Below are 21,299 nucleotides of genomic sequence, written 5' to 3' on the forward strand. Positions count from 1 at the left end.
GCAGATCAATGAGTGATTTACTTAAGGGCCCAACACCCCAAGCTTAGGTTATGTAAGGGCCTCAGTGGCCCATCAGCTCAGTGGGAACAAGTCCCAGAAAAGGATCCTCAAACATTTGGGGTGGCTTCACTGTTAGAGATGACAATCATCACCAACAGAAACGTCCCACTCTGAGACATGGGCACTAAAGTGAGGCGATGGCCTGGGACACTGTCAAAACTGAGGGCCTTCTATGGGCATGTCACTGTTTTGAGGCAGGTGGGGCTCAAAAACGTAGAGTGAAAAGACTTGGGGATGGACTGGTTGAGATGGCAGGGTTGCCCCAATTTACACCCTTTAACCCTCTGGACTGTACACAGGAATCTCGTTACAGCTTGAACAAAAATCTCTTGCGAAGTGGGTGGCTGAGAGTTAGGTCATGCTCAGTGGAACGGGATCATCCAGGCTCCTAAAGGGTACCTTTCATCTTTTAAAAATGTCTACATTTGCAAATTTTTACAATGAGCATATATTACTTTCGTAACGTAGGTACGCATGTGTGCTTACATACATAAAGTCGGAAAGAATCCCGAGAAAGCCAGTTACCGCGGCACCGTGCCGCCGGGTGTGATCAGCATTCGCCTGCAGGAACCCGGAAGCTCTGCTTCCCGCCCAGTAGCCCAGTCGCCGGAAGAACCCGAAGTCGCAGCAGCCGGCGCTGCCCAGGGCGCCTAGTTTCGGAGCGTGCGCAGAAGGCGTCGTAGGCGCATGCTCCGTGGGCGTCCCGGCCGGGAGCACTGGCGCGCCAGCGCCGCGCAGCCCGCTAAGTCCAGGTCCGGCTGCTGGCATGGCGGCCAGCCTGTGGATGGGCGACGTGAGTGAGAGGGCGGTCGGGGTCCGAGCAGGAGGAATCGTAGTGTCAGGAGGGAGGGAGGGTGTGAAGAGATGGGCGTCCTCCAATTACAAAAAAGATGAAAGTGAATGGGAAGGGGAGTTCTTTTGGGTGACACAGAAGCGGGTCCCAGCATCCATGGGTAGGGGCCGAGTCTGAGGGGGAAGGGGTCCTGGGGCCCCGCCTGGGTTCATGGAGGGGAAAGGGGGGTTCTTTGGGGACAGAGCATGGGAGGAATCCCAGGGATTTTGAAGGACTCTGTGGTTTTAAAACTGGAGGGGTTGGGTGCCTAAATCCAAGGAGAGGCTCCCTAAAGGGAGCAAGTTTAAAGAGAAGGGATGCAAGGAATTGGGAAAGCGGGAGCCGGGGTTCATTCAGATTACTCTGCATTTGAAAACCTGGCCACACCCCCTCGCCACATCCCCTAGCGGTTGGACCAACCCAGAACTGAGGGGAATGGGCTCTGGAGCCGGACAAGCGGAGCCTGCCTATTGGCCTGAATCTCTCTGCTCTTGTATTTACGCAGCTGGAGCCCTACATGGATGAGAATTTCATCTCCAGAGCCTTTGCCACCATGGGGGAGACCGTGATGAGCGTCAAAATTATCCGAAACCGCCTCACTGGGTACGGTTCTCTCCTTCCACCTTCTCAGTTCTCCCTCAATTATTCTGCAAGTGTCTTTCAGGTGAAGGTAAAAATCACAGAGAATCAGGGCCTCTCACTCCTAATAATAGTTATTATGTTATAAAACCTGACTTTTGGGGGCTTATTGAGAGTAAGTATAGCATATGCATCCTGGAGGCAGCCTGTATTTGAAAATTATGTCTGCTGTGTGACCTTTGGTAAGTTACTTAACCTCTCTGTCTAGTTCACTTTGTTTATAAAAATGGAAATGATTATAGCACCTACCTTGTAGAATTATAGTGACGGTTAAATGAGTTAATTCATATTCAGCACTTAGAAGAGTGTCTGCATATGGTATATTCTCTGTAAATATAAACAGGTTATGGTCTGGTAGATAATAAACACTTTAAAATCACTTTTTAAAATCACAAAAACTGTGCGAAGTACTGTTATTAGACAAACTTAATAACTGTCCTAAAGTTACACAGCCATTAGATGATGAGCCAGGACTCCAATTCAGTTCCGCCCTCAAAGCTGTGAGTGCCTTTAACTCTTATGCTATTCATTTAAAAACTTATTTATAGAGACTGTGCTCTGTACTCCTGTTCTAGATTCCCATGAAACAAGCCAGACATAGTCTTTCCTCTCATGGATTTTACATTCTAATGGGGGAATAAGACAACAAATAGTTAAGCAAAACAGTGCAGAGAATATTTTCAGATAGTGGTGCTCTATTGCCTCCAGTTTCTTCTTTCTCTTTGGGGGTCAGTTTTCTTTGAGGTTCTAGGTAGAGACGGGAGGATTCCTTTATCAATTTGATGGTGGTTATTTAGCATCTACTCTGTGTCAGTTGCTCTACTAAAACAACTCGCTCAAACATCAAATGACTGAACATACAGACGAGAGATAGGAAGTATCACCAATTCTGACTGTTGGGTTGATGGGTGCTTTGTGTATTCAGAACCCCAGGAGCCAGGGACTGATTTTCTGACGGGTGGATCATGCTGGCGTAACTGTTTTTCCTGCTCCTGTAAACAGAAAACCCCAGATAATGAGCTCCTCGTATGAAAATTTATTCTGTAATGTTTTCCATGGTTTTAAGCACTGACATAGCTCTTACATTTTAATCTTATTGAAATAAGATGTGAAACTATCCTTTTCTACCCATGATTACCAAACTCTGCTGTCTCTTATGGTACTTACAGACACATTGCATTTACATCCTGCTTTATCTGGCAGAGACTGAAGTGGCTTACAGGAATTGTATGAAATGGGGGAAGTGGGGCATAAGGGGACTAAATGGTAATGGGGAAAAAATACAATAAAGATTCAATTTAAAAAAAGAATTGTATAAAATAAATCAATGTGAATTTAAAAACCAAGACCAGAGAAAATAAGGGAAAAAGATAAAGCCCAAGAAAAAAGTAACATGCAACAGAGCATTGTGCTTTAAAAAAAAATTGCAGTCAAAAGAAAAATAAAGAAGAATTTTTAAGAAATGTTTCTTTTTTTAAAACTTTTTAAAAAAGATTTTATTTATTTATTTTTGGAGAGTGAAGGGAGGGAGAAAGATAGAGGGAGAGAAACATCAATGTGCGGTTGCTGGGGGCCGTGGCCTGCAACCCAGGCATGTGCCCTGACTGGGAATCGAACCTGTGATGCTTTGGTTCGCAGCCTGCGCTCAATCCACTGAGCTACGCCAGCTAGGGCAAGAAGAAATTTTTTAACAACAAAATTTAAACAGTCAGTGGTTGTACAAGTTGTTGTACTTAATACCACAGAAATGTACACTTTAAATGGCCAAAATTATAGATTTTATGTTTTGTATATTTAACCACAATTTTTAAAATTCAAAAAGAGCCCTGGCCAGTGAGGCTCAGTGTTTGGAGTGTCGTACTGTAACCAAAAGGCTGCGGGTTTGATTCCTGGTCGTGCCTAGGTTGCAGGTTCCTCCCCCATCCCGATGCATATGATTCCTGGTCCTGGCACAGATCCCTAGTCTGAGTGGGTACCAAGGCAAGCAGTTGATGCTTCTCTTGCATCAGTGTTTCTCTTTCCTTTCCTTTCTCTAAAAAAAACAAATGAATAAATGTCCTTGGATGACAATAAAAAAATTTTGGAAAAGAATTAAAAGAGCGCAGTTAGATGTGGTGCGACCACATCTGTCATTCATCCCTGGTGACACTGTCACCAGTGGTTGGTGGTACAACCAATAGGGGCAAGTTTGGTCCTTTGGAACCAAGAGAGATGAAGCTATATCCACCAAAAAAAGACTGGTAAAGAATGTTCAGAGCGGCTTTTTGATGGTGGCCGAAAACTGCACGCAATCCAGTATCCATGAATAGGTACTAGTGTAGTCATACAATAGAATACCATTTAGCAACAAAAAGGAACTACTTATGTATTAACAAAATGAATGAATCTCAAAAGCATTATGCTACATGAAAGCCTCACTATATGATTTCATTCATTTAAAATTGTAGAATGTACAAAATTAATCTGTGGGTAGAAATGAACTGAGCATCTAGAAGATTTGCGTGTTTCTATTTTTTTTTTATTGAATTTATTCAGGTGACACTGGTTAACCCAAGTATACAGGTCTCAGGTGCACAGTTCCACAACACATCATCTGTACACTGTATTCACCACCCCAAGCCAAGCTAAGTCTCCTTTCATCAACATTTATTCCCCCCACACCGTTCTCCACCTCCTGTCACCTCCAGCCACCCCCAGCAATCCTCCTCGGCAATCCCCACACTGTTGTCTGTGTTCGTGAGGGTTTTGTTTTTTTTTTTAAGATTTTATTTATTTACTTTAAGAGAGAGAGGAAGGAAGGGAGAAAGAGAGAGAAACAGCAATGTGTGAGAGATACATTGATCAGTTGCCTCTTACACTCCCCCAACTGGGGACCTGGCCCAGCAACCCAGGCCTGTGCCCTGACTGGGAATCGAACTGGAGACCTTTCGCCTTGCAGGCTGGCTGGCACTCAGTGCACTGAGCTACACCAGCCAGGGCCTACGTCCATGAGTTTTTTCTCTCTGTTTAGATTTGTGCATTTCATTGCATGTAAACCAAAAGAGAAAAAACTGGAAATACTCATTGAACTTTGTTAATAATAATTATGTAAAAGTAATTGAGGGAAGTATACCAATATCTGCAACTTACTTTGAAGTGTATCAGAAAATAAGGATAATAAGTGGGTAGAAGGATGGGTAGTTGGATAAAATAGTATAACACCCTGACCAGGCTCAGGTGCTTAGGCGTCATCCTGCCTAGTGAAAGGTCACCAGTTCAATTCCTGGTCAGGGCATTTGTCTGAGTTGCAGATTCAGACCCTGTTCAGGGCACTTAGAGAGGCAACTGATCGATGTTTCTCTCTCCCATGGGTGTTTCTCTCCTTCTCTTCCTCCCTCCCCCTCTCTCTAAAAATAAATTAAAAATCTTTAAAAAAATAATGAAAATATAATAAAACATTCACTGTAGGGTGTGCGTACATGAGTGATGTGCCGTTGTTTCAGTTTTTATGTTTGGCGAAAGGGTTGTATCACACTGTCCTGAATTCAGATCCAACCTTTGGCGCATACCCGCTGTGTGCTTTAAGGCATATCGTATAACCCTGCTAGACGTCAGTCCTTTCATCTACGTGGATGTGATGTTTTCAGCTTTCCTTCGCCTCCTAGAGCTACGCGAGGGTGAGGTGAGGTGGTGCGTGTGAAGGGGCTGACACAGTGCCTGGCCCACAGTGAGTGAGTGTCCTTACAGGCGGTGGTCTTCACATCTGTGAGCCCTGAGATTCCAGCACGCACAAGACAGATCTGGCCCACCACTGTTCTTAGCATCAGTAAACATTTATAGAGCTCACAGACTGCCCCGTGATCCCTGGGCTCAGGTACTGCCCTTGCCCATTCCCTCTCAGTTTTGTGTCTATATGGTTGTTTGAACTGAAGATCTAAAGTAGTATATCCAGAAAAGTTTGGATTCTTTCACTAGTAGTAGCTTTGAGGTTGGTGTTAAGGGAGTAACAGTTTTTAGTATCTCAGAGTATGAAGGGATGTCAGAGGGTATGGCCAGGTCTTCCTCCTTATGTCTCTTGTGATGCTGTCAAAGTTAGAATGCCAGAAATCTGACAGATACCCCCGGTAGCTAAGGTCCGTGGGTTTGCTTTGTCTGCCTAACTAGATGGTATATTTCGTGAGGGCAGAAACCATGTTCTCCAGCTTTGTATCAGCCTTGCCTGTGGAGGTGACTGAAAAAAAAAGTTTGAATATGAAAATTTTAAAACAGAACTATAAAGAATAGTACAATGAATAATCATACAGCCACCACCTAATTTCAACAGTTGTTAACATATTGCCATATTTTCCCTATTTACCTAAGTGTATCTTTAGGAGGATAGATACAGGTAGGTAGGTGATTTTTTTTTTTCTTTGCTGAACCATATGAGAATCAGTTACAGGCATTGTGACCCTTCACTTTTAAATACATTGCCCCAAACTGGACATGCTCTCACTTAACCACAGCACTCATGTCACAGTGACAAAATTATCAGTGATATACCATAGAATGGCCAGTTGACATTTCAACTTTTTTTAGGATTTTATTTATTTATTTTCAGACAGAGGGGAAGGGAGAGAGAAAGGGAGAGAAACATCAATGTGTGGTTGCCTCTCACGCGCCCCACACTAGGGGGCACCTGGCCCGCAACCCAGGCACTTGCCCTGACTGGGAATCAGACCAGTGACCCTTTGGTTTGCAGGCCAATGCTTAATCCACTGAGCCACACCGGCCAGGGTGACAGTCTTACGTTTGTAAGTTAGTTCTGAACTGGAATTTGTCGGGGAACAGAAACAGTATGAGCTCTGATTCGAAAAACATATTTCCCTCCCTTCAGGCCAAGACTCTCATCTGGGAACCACATCTTAAACCGTTCTCTTTCTCTGTTTTCTTGCTTTCCAGGATCCCAGCTGGCTACTGTTTTGTAGAATTCGCAGATTTGGCCACAGCTGAGAAGTGTTTGCATAAAATTAATGGGAAACCCCTTCCAGGAGCCACACCCGTAAGGACACTTAGATAATGATGATGTTGCCATTTTTATTGTTATCAATAACTATCATTTATTGAATCCCTGCTGTATATTTCTATTATTTTTTATGGGGACGATGCTCTAACCAACTGAGCTACCCTGCCAGGGCTATATTATTTTATTTAGTTCTATAACAACCCTGACAAGTAGGCATTGTTGTCTTCGACAGACTGGGAACCTGAAGCTTAGGGGAGTGGAATAACTACCCAAGGCAAAACAGGTAGTAAGAGGCAAAACCAGGATGCAAACTGAAGATTGGTCGACCCTGAAGTCCATGCCCTTCCCACTCCGCCCCGCCCCCTCCTGTAATGGACGACTTGAAACTGCACCTCTTGCCCGACTGAGAGAGTGGAACAGGCTGGCAGTAGTGAGGACACATTTCAAGAGAGTTACATTCTGCTCTTCCCACAGTTACTTAGCTTACAGCGGCACCAGGCTGGCACCCCTGGGCCATAGAACCATGGAGCTGGCAGTGCCCTTAGCGGTCATCTGTGCAACCCCCTCACTTTATACAGGAGAAAGAGCTGAGGCTTAGAGAGGGGGAGATGTTTTGGCCAAGGTAATTTATTTCAGTTTTTTTCAAATATTGTTTGACTCTTAAAACACCTTTCTCTGGTTTAGTTTGTTTGTTTTTAAATTTCCAGGCAAAACGTTTTAAACTGAATTATGCCACTTATGGGAAACAGCCAGATAACAGGTAAGTATGGAGTCGCCCCAAGGTAGCTTCAAGCCCCAGGAAATGTCTAGGTAGAAACAGCATGCATCCCTGCGCAGGCCACCACCCGTCGGGAGGGTAGGGAGGGGAGCTCGGCTCACTCTGCCTCCCTCCTGAGAGGCAGCACCGTCCTGTTCCCCCGCCAGCCAGCGGGGCTTCCCATTGCGCTTCCTGGCGAGGCCCGGGACTTCTCTCTGTTTGCTCTCTCTAGCCTTCCGCCCCATTGCCCCCCACAGCGTTGAGGGGCATGTTATTCCGTAACAATCGACTTATAGTGGTATACTGGTAATTTGATTCAGCATTTCAAGTTGCCTTTGAAAACTTTAAAACAATATATGAAAAGCTTTAGAAAGATGTATACCCATTGACCCCATAATCCTGCTTCTCTGAATTTATTCATGATGTGTGCAAGATTTGCCTCGAAGGTGTTCGTTGAAAGGTTGTGTATACTGGGCAAAATTAGGGGAAAACCAAATAATCTAATAATAGGGAAGTGGTTTAAATTGCAGTATGTTAATTAATAGGAGTGCGATGATTCCATTAACAAGTCATGCAGTAGCAGAATAGGGACATGTCAAGATGCTGGCTGTTAAAAGTGAAAAAATGCTAGAAACAAAACAAATCATAGCCAGCTTTTGTAAATTCAAAAGAAGACGACAGGAAGAAAAGTGTCGGAGTGTTCGCTGATTACCTTTGAGTGGTTGAGTTATTAGTGATTTTATTTTTCTTTGTCCTTTCGTGTATTCTGATTTTACATAAGGAATGTGTATCACACTTGAAATAAGAAAAATGAATTTGCTCGTCCTTTTTTAATTTAATAAACATTTTTAAAGGATTGTTTTAGAACAAGGGTTGGCAAACTGTGGCCTGCTTTGTATCACCTGTAAACTAAAAATGGTTTCCACATTTTTAAAGGATTGTAAAAACAGACAAAAGAAAAAATGGCAGAGACCATAGGTACCCTGGCTCTTCACAAACAAAGCTTGATGACCCCTGTCCCAAAATTTCGGGGACTGCATTTTAGCTAGGTTGTAGGTCTTCTGTAGATAAAGTCCAATTCTCATTCTCTCTCTCTTTCACCATTTAAATTACAAATAAGCAGTGACCGCAGAACATCTAGTGTTATGTTTTGAGTACCTCTGACCTCGACCCCCATCTGCTCTCATGTAATCCTTGAAGCCAGGTGGGCCGTGTGCAGTGGGTGAAGGACCTGGGGGATCGGGGGACTGCCCGCACACCTCTTCCGCCAGGACTGCCAAACGACACAGATTGGGACCTGGCTAAGGACCCTTCGAATGTGTCCTTCCTGAAGAAGGCTCAGATAAGGTTTCCCTAGAATGGGCCAAAGAGCTCGTCAGAACGAAGGTCTTGTCTCTGAATCTTATTCTCTCTCCTCAGCCCTGAGTACTCCCTCTTTGTGGGGGACCTGACCCCAGATGTGGATGATGGCATGCTGTATGAATTCTTCGTCAAAGTCTACCCGTCCTGTCGGGGAGGCAAGGTGGTTTTGGACCAGACAGGAGTGTCTAAGTAAGGCCTTACTGTTATTGATGCCCACCCTGTTAGTTTCAGCATTTTCCTCATAGATTTCGGTGGTACAGATAGGCCGTGCAGTGTGGCAGTAAAGAGCGCAGGTCCTGGAGCCAGACCTCATGGGTTGAATCCTGGCTGCAGTACTGGCCAGGGACAGGGCAGGAGACAAGTTACTGAACCTCTGACCCTGGCCCCTCATCCGTGAAACAGGACTGACTCACAGTGTCTGTTCTCGGGGGCTCTACAGGGGTTAAGTAATGTGATATAAATACAGCAATAGGAAATGCATTGTAAATGTTTGCTATTTTATTTATTATTGTTCATTCAAAAGGGGAGAAACCTCAAACAGCTCATTCTTTGGGAGTCTGACAGACCTGGACCTCAATCCTGCTTCTGCTATGACTTTGGGCAAATTAGTAAACCTCTCTGAACTTCGGTTCCCTCTTCAGTAAGGTGGGGATACTGCGTGAAATTGTGGGGCCATTCAGTGAGGTAACCCTGGAGGAAATGCTCAGCAGCAGTGTCTGGGAAAGGAGAGGTGCTCATTAAATGTTAGCTACCATTCATTTGTTCCCCCAAGTAGACTATGGCTTCAGGAGATCAAGAACCTTGTCAGCTTATGACTGCTGAGTTCCATGCCCAGCACAACCCCTGGCATACAGGCAAGCTCAGTAAATATTTGCTGTAGGAACTTTTTACAACTCATTACTACTGCTGTTGCCATAATGATAATATTTTCTAGTGGATTCAGGGGAAGCTACTGTTTGGGCAGAAGCCCTGTCATTGAAGGTATAGAGAGAACGGTGAGCTGAGAGGGGCAGTGCCTGCAGATCTCAGGACCCTCCGGTGCTTGAACCTCGCACTGCTCTGCGGCACAGAGCTTCACGCACTCTTCCTGTCCCTTTCAGCCCCTGTCCCATTCTTAGACTTTACCTGTATCCCCTTTGTGATCTATATAGCGTGTGTTTGTCCGGTGGTTTTTTTCCTGCAGGGGCTATGGTTTTGTGAAGTTCACAGACGAACTGGAACAGAAGCGAGCCCTGACGGAGTGCCAGGGCGCAGTGGGCCTGGGGTCTAAGCCAGTGCGGCTGAGTGTGGCGATCCCTAAAGCGTGAGTCCTGCGCCAGCAAGGAAGGCAGAGGGCCCCCGGACTGACCCCCACCTGGGCATCCCTCACCTGTTTGTTGATAATCAGAGTGCCTACGTGCTGGATGGAAGGCTACAGGGAGGTTCAATTCAGCTCACAGATACAGAATGCCTGATACCAGCCAGGCTGTTTGCTGGGTATCGGAGGTGAACAAGCATAACCCGGCTCCTCGAGAAGCTTATGGCTGGGAACAGAGCTGTGACTGGGGGAGATAGATACATTCAGACATTGCTGATAGCAGTGCTGGAAAAGCAGGTTGGCGACACACACATGATGCCCCTGCTCTCTACCCAGTAGTGCTGCTCTTAGACATTTATCCAGAGTTAGTGAGGATTGAACGGAAGGAAAAAACAACACCCAACTTCAGCCATATTTATGTCATTTAATCCTGTGAGCCTGTGAATGTTCCATGCTGTGGGGACAGCTAAGAAGTATTGATCCAAACACTCCACAGGAGAGTATATACGACACTATTGTACCTGTCGTGCCAGGCAGGTAACTCCAGGCAGGTATCTCTCTCAGACGTAAGACCGCCCTTCTCTCCATGGAATGCTCTGCCCTTTGGCCAAAGCAGTAGTTCTCACCTAGGGATGATTTTTGTCCACCAGGGGCCATTGGCAACATTTGGAGACAATTTGGGTTGTTATAACTTGGGGTGGGGGAGGTGCTCCTGGCATCTAGTGAGTGAACGCCAGAGATGCTGCTAGACACCCTGCGATGCCCAGGACAGCCCCGCGGACGGGCCTGCTCGCCTGCCTGCGCCAATGTCAGTAATGTTCAGACTGAGAAACACTGTGCCAGGAGTGTAAGATTGTCTGCATTCTCAGGGCAGAACTTCCAAATGGCTTTGTTTTTTAAAGCGACAAAAGATTTGGAGGTTTTTTGTTTTTTTAAGATTTTATGTATGTATGTATGTATGTATGTATGTATTTATTTTGAGACAGAAGAAGGGAGGGAGAAAGAGAGGGAGAGAAAGATCAATGTGTGAGAGATAACATCATTTGGTTGCCTTTAGCATAGCCCCATCTGGGGAACCCAGTTGGCAACTCAGGCATGTGCCCTGACTGGGAATTGAACCTGTGACCTTTTGGTTTGCAGCCCGGCACTAAATCCACTAAGCTGCACCAGCCAGGGCTGGAGGTTCTTTACGGTTTAGCTACTTTTAATACATGGAAGATCAGCCTGAGTGATTTCCTTGTACCAAAGTACTATTTTTTCTAACTCTATTTTATATATAGATTATTTTTTAACACTTACTATAAATACATATATATGATATATGTAATATTAAAGAAACTATTTTAAAGAAAGAGATTTCCTCATTAGCCTAAGATGACTAATTATAATTTTGAGTTTGTTTCCAGGCTTCTCCATAGCTATTAATGATATATACATATACATATCCATACACACACTACATGTGGCTGAGTTTGCATGCTGTAAACGGCTTTTTTTTTTTTTTTACTTTATTTATTTAGTTTTAGAGAGAGGGGAAGGGAAGGAAAAAGAGAGGGAGGGAAACATTGATGTGCAAGAGATATATCAATTGGTTGCCTCTTGCACGCCTCCAACTGGGGACCTGGCCTGCAACCCAGGTCTCTGCCCTGACTGGGAATTTGAACTGGTGACCTTTCGGTTTGCATGCTGGCATTTAATCCACTGAGCCACACCAGTCAGGGCTAGATTCATTTCTTTATTCATTTTACAATAACCATGGTCTTTCCCTCCCAGTTTACTCATTATACACACTCACTTTTCCATATAGTTGCACAATCGTCATTATAATATTTTTAACAGCCTCGGGTAATTCTTTCTGTTGTATATTCTGACAAAGTCCTTTCGGCAGAGAGGTTATATTGTTACATCTACGAGTTCTTCCTAGAATATTGTCAGTGTTCGGTGGCTGTTTCTGGGGAGGTGCTGTCGGGCACTAGGAACTGAGGGAGGTAAGAGTTCCCTGAGAGCTAGGCTGTGAGAGCTGAGCGTGGAGAAACAACAGGAAGGTCCAGACCCTGCCTGCACCTTCGATTGCGTGAACAGGGCAGGAGCAGGGTGGACGTCCTTGGAAGCATGCGTGGAAGGGGGCTGGCAGAGGCAAAATCTTGTCAGTTTTCAGCCTGGCGCGGGGCAGGAAGAGGGAGTCTGCTGTTTGACAGCATTGATCCACCCCGTCGGGAGGTGGTCAGATGTGGAGTCTGACTGCTCTGGCTGAGCCCTGCTCACTAAGCAGACATTGTGCTTGCAAGGAACTTCAGAAGAGCTCATTCGGACTGGGAGCATTTTGTGGTGCCTGTGATGGGGATATGTGTGGACGTTCATGGAAATCTGCTTGTGGCTCCGTTCCCTCTTTGGTTTCACTGGGAGAGAGAATGCACCGCCAGTCGTGAGAACATCCTGCATCCCAACTGTGTGACTTATAATTCTCCTTATAAACCAGCTGCGCGTGTTTGGCGTGCCCTTATGCTAGACCCTGGCCCATGGAGTACGATGACTTGGAAAGAGCACTGTCGTGTCTTGAGTTACGTTCTTTGATTCCCGTCAGCTAGGACTGCTGGTCATACCCCAGGCCAGTTTCAAAACCCTACTTGCATGTGCCGTTTTCTATGGTTTTGAGAGCAGTGGCTCCTTTGCAGACCCGACATTGTCTTCGGTTAGTAGTTGGGACAGATGTGCACTCAGGATAAGAAAGCTTTCAACTGTCTCTGGGCCTCAGCCCTGATGGGCAAGTGCAGGATGTAGGACACTGCAAACGTGTCTTCTGTCAGGCCGGGTGCTGTAGGTAATGGTGCAGGGTTAGGAGCATGAGCCTTGGAGTTACATCTGGCTCCAGTCGACAGTGTGGTCTTGGGTAAACACCTTTTAGACACTCGGCATTCTCATCTGAGCGTGGGAATAATGCATAATCTCTCTGTCATAGGGTTGTGCAGGACTTAACACAGGAGACCACACATAAAGAGTATTTAGCGCAGCTCCTATATAACCTCTCTGTACCTCAGTTTTCTCATCTGTAAAATAGGTTAATGTGTATTTATTGCACGAGATTGTTGTGGGGATTAAATGAAGTTAATCAGTGTAAAGCACTTAGAACAGCCCCTGTTTGATTAATAAGTGTTGTGGAGATGTTTGCTCACATCTCTTTATTTTTGGTTCTTTTCTTCATTTAAGGAGTCGTGTGAAACCAGTGGAATACAGTCAGATGTACAGTTACAGCTACAACCAGTATTACCAGCAGTACCAGAACTACTATGCCCAGTGGGGCTACGACCAGAACACAGGCAGCTACAGCTACAGCTATCCCCAGTATGGCTACACGCAGAGCACCATGCAGGTAACCGCGGCTTGGCAAGCCTGCCGCCTTGGGTAACGTCGTCCTTCAGACACATGGCTTATTCTCCAGGGTGGGACTGATCAGGACAGGATGTCGGGCTTCAGAAAGAAAATGGGGGAAGATGGAGCAACCCTGTTCCTCTCATTAAAAATAGGCCATCCCGGTGATGGGCCAGGACTTCACCGTCCTTCTCACCACCCTCTCTGATCTCTTGACAGACATATGAAGAAGTCGGAGATGATGCATTGGAAGGTAAGAAAGGAGCCCTTCGCTCACTCCCTCTGCCCACTGTTATGCGGTGGTTGCTTTGTGTCTGGCACTGCGCCTCCAGCTGGATGCTGAAGGAATGCACGGTGAATTCTGCCTGGAGAAACTTCACTTTTTAAAAAAATATTTTGAGATAGAGAAACATTGATTTATTCCATTTATTTATGCATTCATGTGGTTGATTCTTGTATGTGCCCTAACCAAGGATTGAATCTGCAACCTTGGTATATTGGGACGATACTCTAACCAACTGAGCTACCCGGCCAGGGCTGGAGGAACTTACATCCTAATGAGAGAGTCAGTGTGTAATTGCAGTAAGAAGTGTGTATGTCACCCAGAAGTGTGAGGACAGGTCCCAGAGATGCCAGGGGAAAGCAGCTCTATGGGGAGGAAGGTAGCCGGTCACTCCCTGAATGAATGGTATTCTACTCTGGGGTGTAGGTCTCCAGCAAAAAGTACTGTTGCCTTGCACTCGACAGTTTGTAAAAACCATTTTTTATTTCATATTTTTTTCCCATATAAAATTGCGTGTTTCTCATTTTCAAGTAGTAGTTACAATTGAAATTTTGGAAAATTAGTAAAATATTATGAAATAACTGAAAATCACCCCTAATCTTGCTGCATAGTAATAGCTATTAATTTTTTATTAAAAAGATTATAATTTTATTGAATCTAACAAAAATGGAAGGAATTACTAATGTACAAACAGGGTTTTTTTAAAGATTTTATTTATTTATTTTTAGAGAGGGAAGAGAGAGAGAGAGAGAAACATCAATGTGTGGTTGCTGGGGGTCATGGCCTGCAACCCAGGCATGTACCCTGGCTGGGAATTGAACCTGTGACACTTTGGTTCACAGCCCGAGCTCAATCCACTAAGCTACGCCAGCCAGGGCCACAAATAGTTTTTAAAATATTTTATGTATTTATTTTTAGACAGAGGGGAAGGCAGGGAGAGAGAGGGAGAAAAACATCAATGTGTGGTTGCCTCTTGCAAGCCCCTCACTGGGGACCCGGCTTGCAACCCAGGCATGTGCCCCGACTGGGAATTGAACTGGCTGGCACTCAGTCCAATGAGCCACACCAGCCAGGGCCAAACAAATTATTTTTTAATGTGATATTAATACTTAAAGGATTCTCTAAAGTTTGAAAAATTATGAAAAACAATTAGGTTTTTTTCAACATGTTTCTGAACAGATATTAAGTTTTAAATAAGTATAGTTGTCATAAAATAAAAATTAATTTCTAAGTAAATAAAAATTTTTAATGTACAAAAAGACTCGAAGATTAAAGCCTAAGGACTATTTTTTAAATATATTTTATTGATTATGCTATTACAGTTGTCCCATTTCCCCCCTTCATTCCCCTCTGCCCTGCACACCCTCTCCTACCCACATCCCCCTCACCCTTAGTTCATGTCCATGGGTCATACATACAAGTTCTTTGGCTTCTACATTTCCTATACTATTCATAACCTCCCCCTGTCTATTTTCTACCTACTATCTATGCTACTTATTCTCTGTACTTTTTCCCCCTCTCTCCCCCTCCCACTCCCTTGTTGCTAACCCTCCATGTGATCTCCATTTCTGTGATTCTGTTCCTGTTCTAGTTGTTTGCTTAGTTTGCTTTTGTTTTAGGTGTGGCTGTTAATAACTGAGTTTGCTGTCATTTTACTGGTTATATTTTTTATCTTTTTCTTAGATAAATCACTTTAACATTTCATATAATAAGGGCCTGGTGATGATGAATTCCTTGAACTTGACCTTATCTGAGAAGCACTTTATCTGCCCTTCCATTCTAAATGATAACTTTGCTGGATAGGGTAATCTTGGATGTAGGTCTTTGCCTTTCATGACTTGGAATACTTCTTTCCAGCCCCTTCTTGCCTGTAAGGTCTCTTGAGAAATCAGCTGACAGTCTTATGGGAACTCCTTTGTAAGTTACTTTCTTCTTTTCTCTTGCTGCTTCTAAGATTCTCTCCTTATCTTTAATGTTGGGTAATGTAGTTATGATGTGCCTTGGTGTGTTCCTTCTTGGGTTCAACTTCTTTGGGACTCTCTATGAGCTTCCTGGACTTCCTGAAAGTCTGTTTTCTTTGTCAGATTGGGGAAGTTCTTCTTTATTATTTGTTCAAATAAGTTTTCAATTCGTTGCTCTTTCTTTTCTCCTTCTGGCACTCCTATGATTCAGATGTTGGAACATTTAAAGATGTCCTGAAGGTTCCTAAACCTCTTCTCATTTTTTTGAATTCTTGTTTCTTCATTCTTTTCTGGTTGAATGTTTCTTTCTTCCTTGTGGTCCACACTGTTGATTTGAGTTCCAGTTTCCTTCCTATCACTATTGGTTCCCTGTACATTTTCCTTTATTTCACTTAGCATAGCCTTCATTTTTTCATCTAATTTGCAACCAAATTCAACCATTTCTGTGAGCATCCTGATTACCAGTGTTTTGAACTGTGTATCGGATAGGTTGGCTATCTCTTCATCACTTAGTTGTATTTTTTCTGGAGCTTTGATCTGTTCTTTCATTTGGGCCTTTTTTTTTTTTTGGTCTGGATGTACCTGTTCCGCACTGAGGGATGGAGCCTTAGGTGTTCACCAGGGCAGCCTAACCCATGTTGCTGTGCTGTGACCCAGTATGTGGGGGAGCGGTCCTAGAGGGAACAATGGTGCTTGCTCTGCTCTCTGCCAGATTTCAGTCACTTCCCCCGCTTCCCACGTGCAAAGTGGGTCCTTCTGGTGCTGATTCCTGGGTGGGTGGGCTTGTGTACGTTCTAGGACCCTGTGGGTCTCTCCAGTGAACTCTCCTGTGAGGCTGGGAGTTTCTCCTCCCACTGCCGCCTCAGCCCCCACAGGTGTTTTCAATCGGTGTTTTGAGGCTTTATTTTCCCGCACTGGGGCCCTGGGTTGCGCGGTTCGTCCCACCCCCAGGTTGTTCCTCCAGGTTTAAGAGCACATGAATGCGGGACTGCCGCTCCCCAATCCACCGCCCTGCCGTGAGTCCTCTCTCCCAGCTGCCCATCTCTGCCTCTCCTACTGGTCTAGATGGATGTTTCTTCTTTAACTCCTCGGTTGTCGGGACTTCCATACAGTTCTATTTTCTAGCAGTTCTGGTTGTTTTTTTGTCTTTAAATTTGTTGTCCTTTTGGTTGTAGGAGGAGGCACAGTGTGTCTACCTACGCTTCCATCTTGTCCGGAAGTCTCAAACTTTTAAGGACTATCTTTAAAGAGAGTCATAGGGAAAAGGTGATCAAACTCTAAGCAAAATATTGGAAACATCACCTTCAGGAAGAGAACAAACTTTTCCACTTTGTAGCATTTTAAAACACTTTCCTTATGTGCTCTCATCTGATTTTAATAGCAGTGACCTTGGAGAGCAGGCTGGGCAGAACAGGGGAGTTCCGGTTGCCAGATGGGGAACTGGGGCCCAAGTGCTCTGCTCAGGGTCACGGAGTGATGTAAGGACAAAGTCAGGCCTGGGTCCCTGTCTTTCTGTACTCATCTCTGGCTCGTCCCTCCAGAAAATGCCTTCCTTTTAGAGATAATAAACCTGATTATGATTATATTTGTTTAGCACTGGAGACTTTCCAGTCTTTTTCTCATCTATTAGTAATATAACAACAACCAGCATATTTTGAGCTACGCACTGCTCCCTGTCAGCACTGTGATGGGTAGGTACTCTCATAACCTTCATTCTTCTACAAAAAACCGAGGCTTAATAATAGCTGTTACTAAAGTTTTTACTGCATTCAGGGCACCTGTTCCAAGCACTTTACATGTATTAACTACGTTATCCTTCACAACAGTTTTTAGGTAAGTACCACAATTATCCTGACTTTTATAGAACAGAAAACTGAGCCCTGGCTGGAATAGCTCAGTGGATTGAGTGTGGGCCTGCGAACCGAAGGGCTGCCAGTTCGATTCCCAGTCTAGGGCACATGCCTGGGTTGTAGGCCAGGTCCCCAGTAGGGGGCACGTGAGAGGCAACCACACATTGATGTTTTTCTCCCTCTCTTTCTCCTTCCCTTCCCCTCTCACTAAAAATAAATAAATCTTAAAAAAAGAAAGAAAGAAAACTGAGGCGGAGAAGTTAAATTACTTGTTCAACGTCAACATAGTTGTAAGTTGCAACTTAGTACAAGAGGCTCAGTCTTGGAACCTCCACAGTCATGCCCGAGACTTCCTGCTCTTTATCACTGAATTATAATGCCTCCCACTTTAACCTAATATAACCACACAGTGAAGGGGTGCCCAACAAGGATTGTTACCCTTCTCTGCCTCGTTCTTGGTTTCAATAGGCTATCTTCCAGACTGCCTATGGAATGAGGAAGGGTGCTTTTATTCTTTGTCCTTGGAAGTCAGCACATGCAAAGGCCTGCCCTTGGCTGAGCCCTTTACCTGTTCCCATGGCTGTTACCTACACAGAATCAGGCTGGTCCTGCTTTCTGTTAGCGTTTTCCACATGGAGCCTGTCAGTGCTCAGATCTCCAACTCGTACAGAAAGACAGACCCTCTGGTTGCAGCAATGGGCATAGTACCTATGTGAGGAGGTTCCTCACTCACTGGTTTGAGGATGGACGCAGAGACTTAACAGTAGGTGAGAAAGCTGGAAGTAATTTACAAAAGAAACACAAACGGCTGATAAACCTCGATAAAAATGTAAACATACTCTTATGTCAGTCAAGGTTCTCCAGAGAAACAACCAATAGGATATATTTATCCACATATAAAGCCAGGCAACAAACTGGAACTCAGGCAGGATTTCTGTGTCTACAATATTATGGCAGAATATCTTTGGGAAACCGGTTTAAGGCCTTAAGGCCTTCAATTGATTGAATAGGCCCGACCTCATTATTGAGGATAATTTTTATTTAAAGTCACTGATTGCAGGTGTTAATCATATCTACAGAATACCTTTACAGCAACAGCTGGACTGGTGGTTGACCAGACAACTGGACACCATAGCCTCCCCAAATTCACACACAAGTCAACCATCACACTATTGATAATCAAATAGAAATTAGAATATACTGTAGCCCTGGCTGGTGTGGCTCAGTGGATTGAGCGCTGGACTTCAAAGCAAAGGGTCGCCAGTTTGATTCCCAGTCAGGGCACATGCCTGGGTTGCTGGCCAGGTCCCCAGTGGGGGGCAGTCAAGAGGCAACCATATGTGGATGTTTCTCTCCCTCTCTTTCTCCATTCCTTCCCCTCTCTAAAATAAATAAAACATTTTTTTAAAAAGAATATACTGTCCTGGCTGGTGTGGCTCAATGGATTGAGTGCCGGCCTGTGAACCAAAGAGTTGCTGGTTCAATTCCCAGTCAGGGCACATGCCTGGGTTGTGGGCCAGGTTCCCTGTGGGGGCATACAAGAGGCGACCACACGTCGATGTTTCTCTCCCTCCCTTCCCCTCTCTCTAAAAATAAGTAAATAAAATCTTTAAATAAATATATATATACTGTTAAAAGTTCTTATTATGTTGATATACTTTGAATCAGCAATTTTACTTGAAAGGTTTTTTTTTTTCTAATGATAATCATTAGTACAGATATCCAGTAGAGGATTTGTCAAATAGTGGCAGTTTTTTAAAATTGAGGCATAATTGACAAACATTATATCTGTATAATGTATTAGTGTTTTATTTGCATAATGTATTGGTTTCATATGTACATGATTCAATATTTGCATATATTACAAAATTATCACCACAAATCTAGTTAATATAGTCACCATATACATACAGTACAGGCTGTGGCACAGGTTTATAGTTGTTTGTATGGAAAAAAATGCAATAATAAGAATAAACTGCTTTGTATATTCAAAACTATAAGCCTAATTTCACCCCTACCCTGTATAATTACAGTTAACCCAGCGCCTTTTGTTGAAAAGACTGTTATTTACCCATTGAATTGTCTTGGTAACTCTGTGGAAGAGCAGTTTACTGTCACTCCATAGGTCTGTTTCCTAGTCACTGACCTGTGCGTCTGTCTGCAGACCACAGCCAGTCTCTCTTATTGCAGCCTCACCGTACGTTTTGAAATGGGGATGTGTTAGTCCTTGAATTTTCTTCTTTTTAAAGATTGTTTTGATTGTTCTGGATCCCTTGCATTTCCATATAAATTTTATGATCAGGTTATTGTCTGCAAAGGTAAAGAATAAAAAAAAAGGCAAATGCAGTTTTGATAGGAATTGTACTGAATCTGTAGATTTGGGGAATTTTGACATCTTAAAATTGTCTTCCAGTCTAAGTGCATGGGATGTCTTTGTTTATTTAGGTTTTTAATTTTCCCGTTAGTTTTAAAATGTGTTTTAATGAATGGGTGTATGTGCCTTTTATGCCAAACTAAGACTGAAAGTGTAAAATGTTATAGTGATCATTTTGAACTTTTGTGCAAGATAACACTTATGTGGAAAAGTACATAAAACAAATGTATAGATTAACATGAAATTATAAAGCAATTGCCCATGAAACCTGCATTCAGGTCAAGTAGAATATTGCCAGCCTCCAGAAGCCATCCTTCCCCTAATCGCAGCTTCTTGTGGCAACCGTTTTCTTCCTTCTCTTTGTAGCTTTTATCACTTGGATGTGTATGCCTAGACAATGTGGTTTATTTTTGCCTGTTTGGCCTTTATATAATGCAGTCATTCTGACTATAGTGTCTTCTTTCATTCAACATTCATCAATTTGAGATTCAAATTGTGTGCAGCTGAAGTTCACTTTCAGTGCTATGTGTTAGTCTTTCTTTAAAAATTTCATTTATTTCTGGGGAGAGAGAGAAACATAGATTGGTTGCCTCACATTCCCCTAATTAGGGACCTGGCCCACAACCTATGCATGTACCCTGACCAGGTTAGGAATCAACCTCTGACCTTTCAGTTTGCAGGACAGTGCCCAACCCACTGAGCTACACGAAGCAGGGCAATGATATATAATACTCTTTTAATATTAGTGGTTTGGGTTTAGTCATTTGGATCAGGTTTTCCAAGCCCAAAATTAATATAAATACACCAGAAAATCCAGGGCACATGATGGCTAGGTATAGGTGTAACTTTCAGTAAGTGTAAATTAATAGTGGCCATTGAGTACTAACTTAACTACACATTTTATTATCCTATTTCCACCCTCACAGGAACCCTGCAAGGCAGTTGTATCTGCCCGGAGTTAGGGAACTTGCCCTAGAAAACAGGAAGCCCTGGATAGGGGCTGAACCCAAATCTCTTAAGATCTTGTGGCTGCCGAGTGGTTTTCCCCTTGGTGCTCCCTGAATGCGTCCTTGTTTGTTTCAGACCCCATGCCACAGCTGGATGTGACTGAGGCCAACAAGGAGTTCATGGAGCAGAGCGAGGAGCTGTATGACGCACTGATGGATTGTCACTGGCAGCCCCTGGACACAGTGTCTTCAGAGATCCCTGCCATGATGTAGCCGGGACGAAGAATAGCCACAATGGACTATATGAGGGAAGAGACTCCTTTTTTAAAAAAGCTCAAGAACTTTTAACTCTTTTGGACATGTTTTAGATTTTAATAAGCCCTGGCTGGTGTGACTTAATGGATTGAACTCTGGCCTGCAAACCTAAAAGCCTGTCCTTGGGGGAGTATGTGAGGCGACCAATTGCACATCGTTTCCCTCTCTCCCTTGCCCTCTCTGTAAAACCTTTTGTACAAAAATTTTAATAAAGTTTCCTGAGATTATGATGAGTACTGCAACACTGCAGCCTTCTCGATGTAGTGAGC

At 44.0% G+C, this 21,299-nt stretch overlaps 1 protein-coding gene across 2 annotated transcripts; it reads left to right on the plus strand.

Moving 5' to 3' along the window:
• The first annotated feature begins 735 nt into the window (after positions 1 to 735).
• On the plus strand, positions 736 to 21,272 carry LOC123831870 (tRNA selenocysteine 1 associated protein 1). 2 transcript variants are annotated; one of them, XM_045859156.1, is made up of 9 exons: positions 736 to 853; positions 1,398 to 1,495; positions 6,452 to 6,551; positions 7,223 to 7,275; positions 8,692 to 8,823; positions 9,818 to 9,937; positions 13,139 to 13,301; positions 13,520 to 13,553; positions 20,852 to 21,272. In XM_045859156.1, the coding sequence occupies exons 1-9, from the start codon at positions 827 to 829 to the stop codon at positions 20,986 to 20,988; spliced, it is 864 nt and encodes a 287-aa protein (XP_045715112.1). In that variant the 5' UTR covers positions 736 to 826; the 3' UTR covers positions 20,989 to 21,272. The 2 variants fall into 2 exon arrangements, with proteins under 2 accessions (XP_045715112.1, XP_045715113.1); XM_045859157.1 differs by lacking the exon at positions 9,818 to 9,937.
• The last annotated feature ends 27 nt before the right edge of the window (positions 21,273 to 21,299 follow it).

This window comes from Phyllostomus hastatus, unplaced genomic scaffold, assembly GCF_019186645.2.
Source record: "Phyllostomus hastatus isolate PE091 unplaced genomic scaffold, TTU_PhHast_1.1 phas_scaffold_182, whole genome shotgun sequence".
In the NCBI taxonomy this organism is placed as follows: domain Eukaryota; kingdom Metazoa; phylum Chordata; class Mammalia; order Chiroptera; family Phyllostomidae; genus Phyllostomus; species Phyllostomus hastatus.

Coding starts and splice junctions, on each gene's coding strand:
- LOC123831870 (XM_045859156.1), top strand. CDS start 827: ATGGCGGCCAGCCTGTGGATGGGCGAC. Junction 7,276..8,691: donor GGGAAACAGCCAGATAACAG/GTAAGTATGGAG, acceptor CTCTCTCCTCAG/CCCTGAGTACTCCCTCTTTG. Junction 8,824..9,817: donor GACCAGACAGGAGTGTCTAA/GTAAGGCCTTAC, acceptor TTTTTCCTGCAG/GGGCTATGGTTTTGTGAAGT.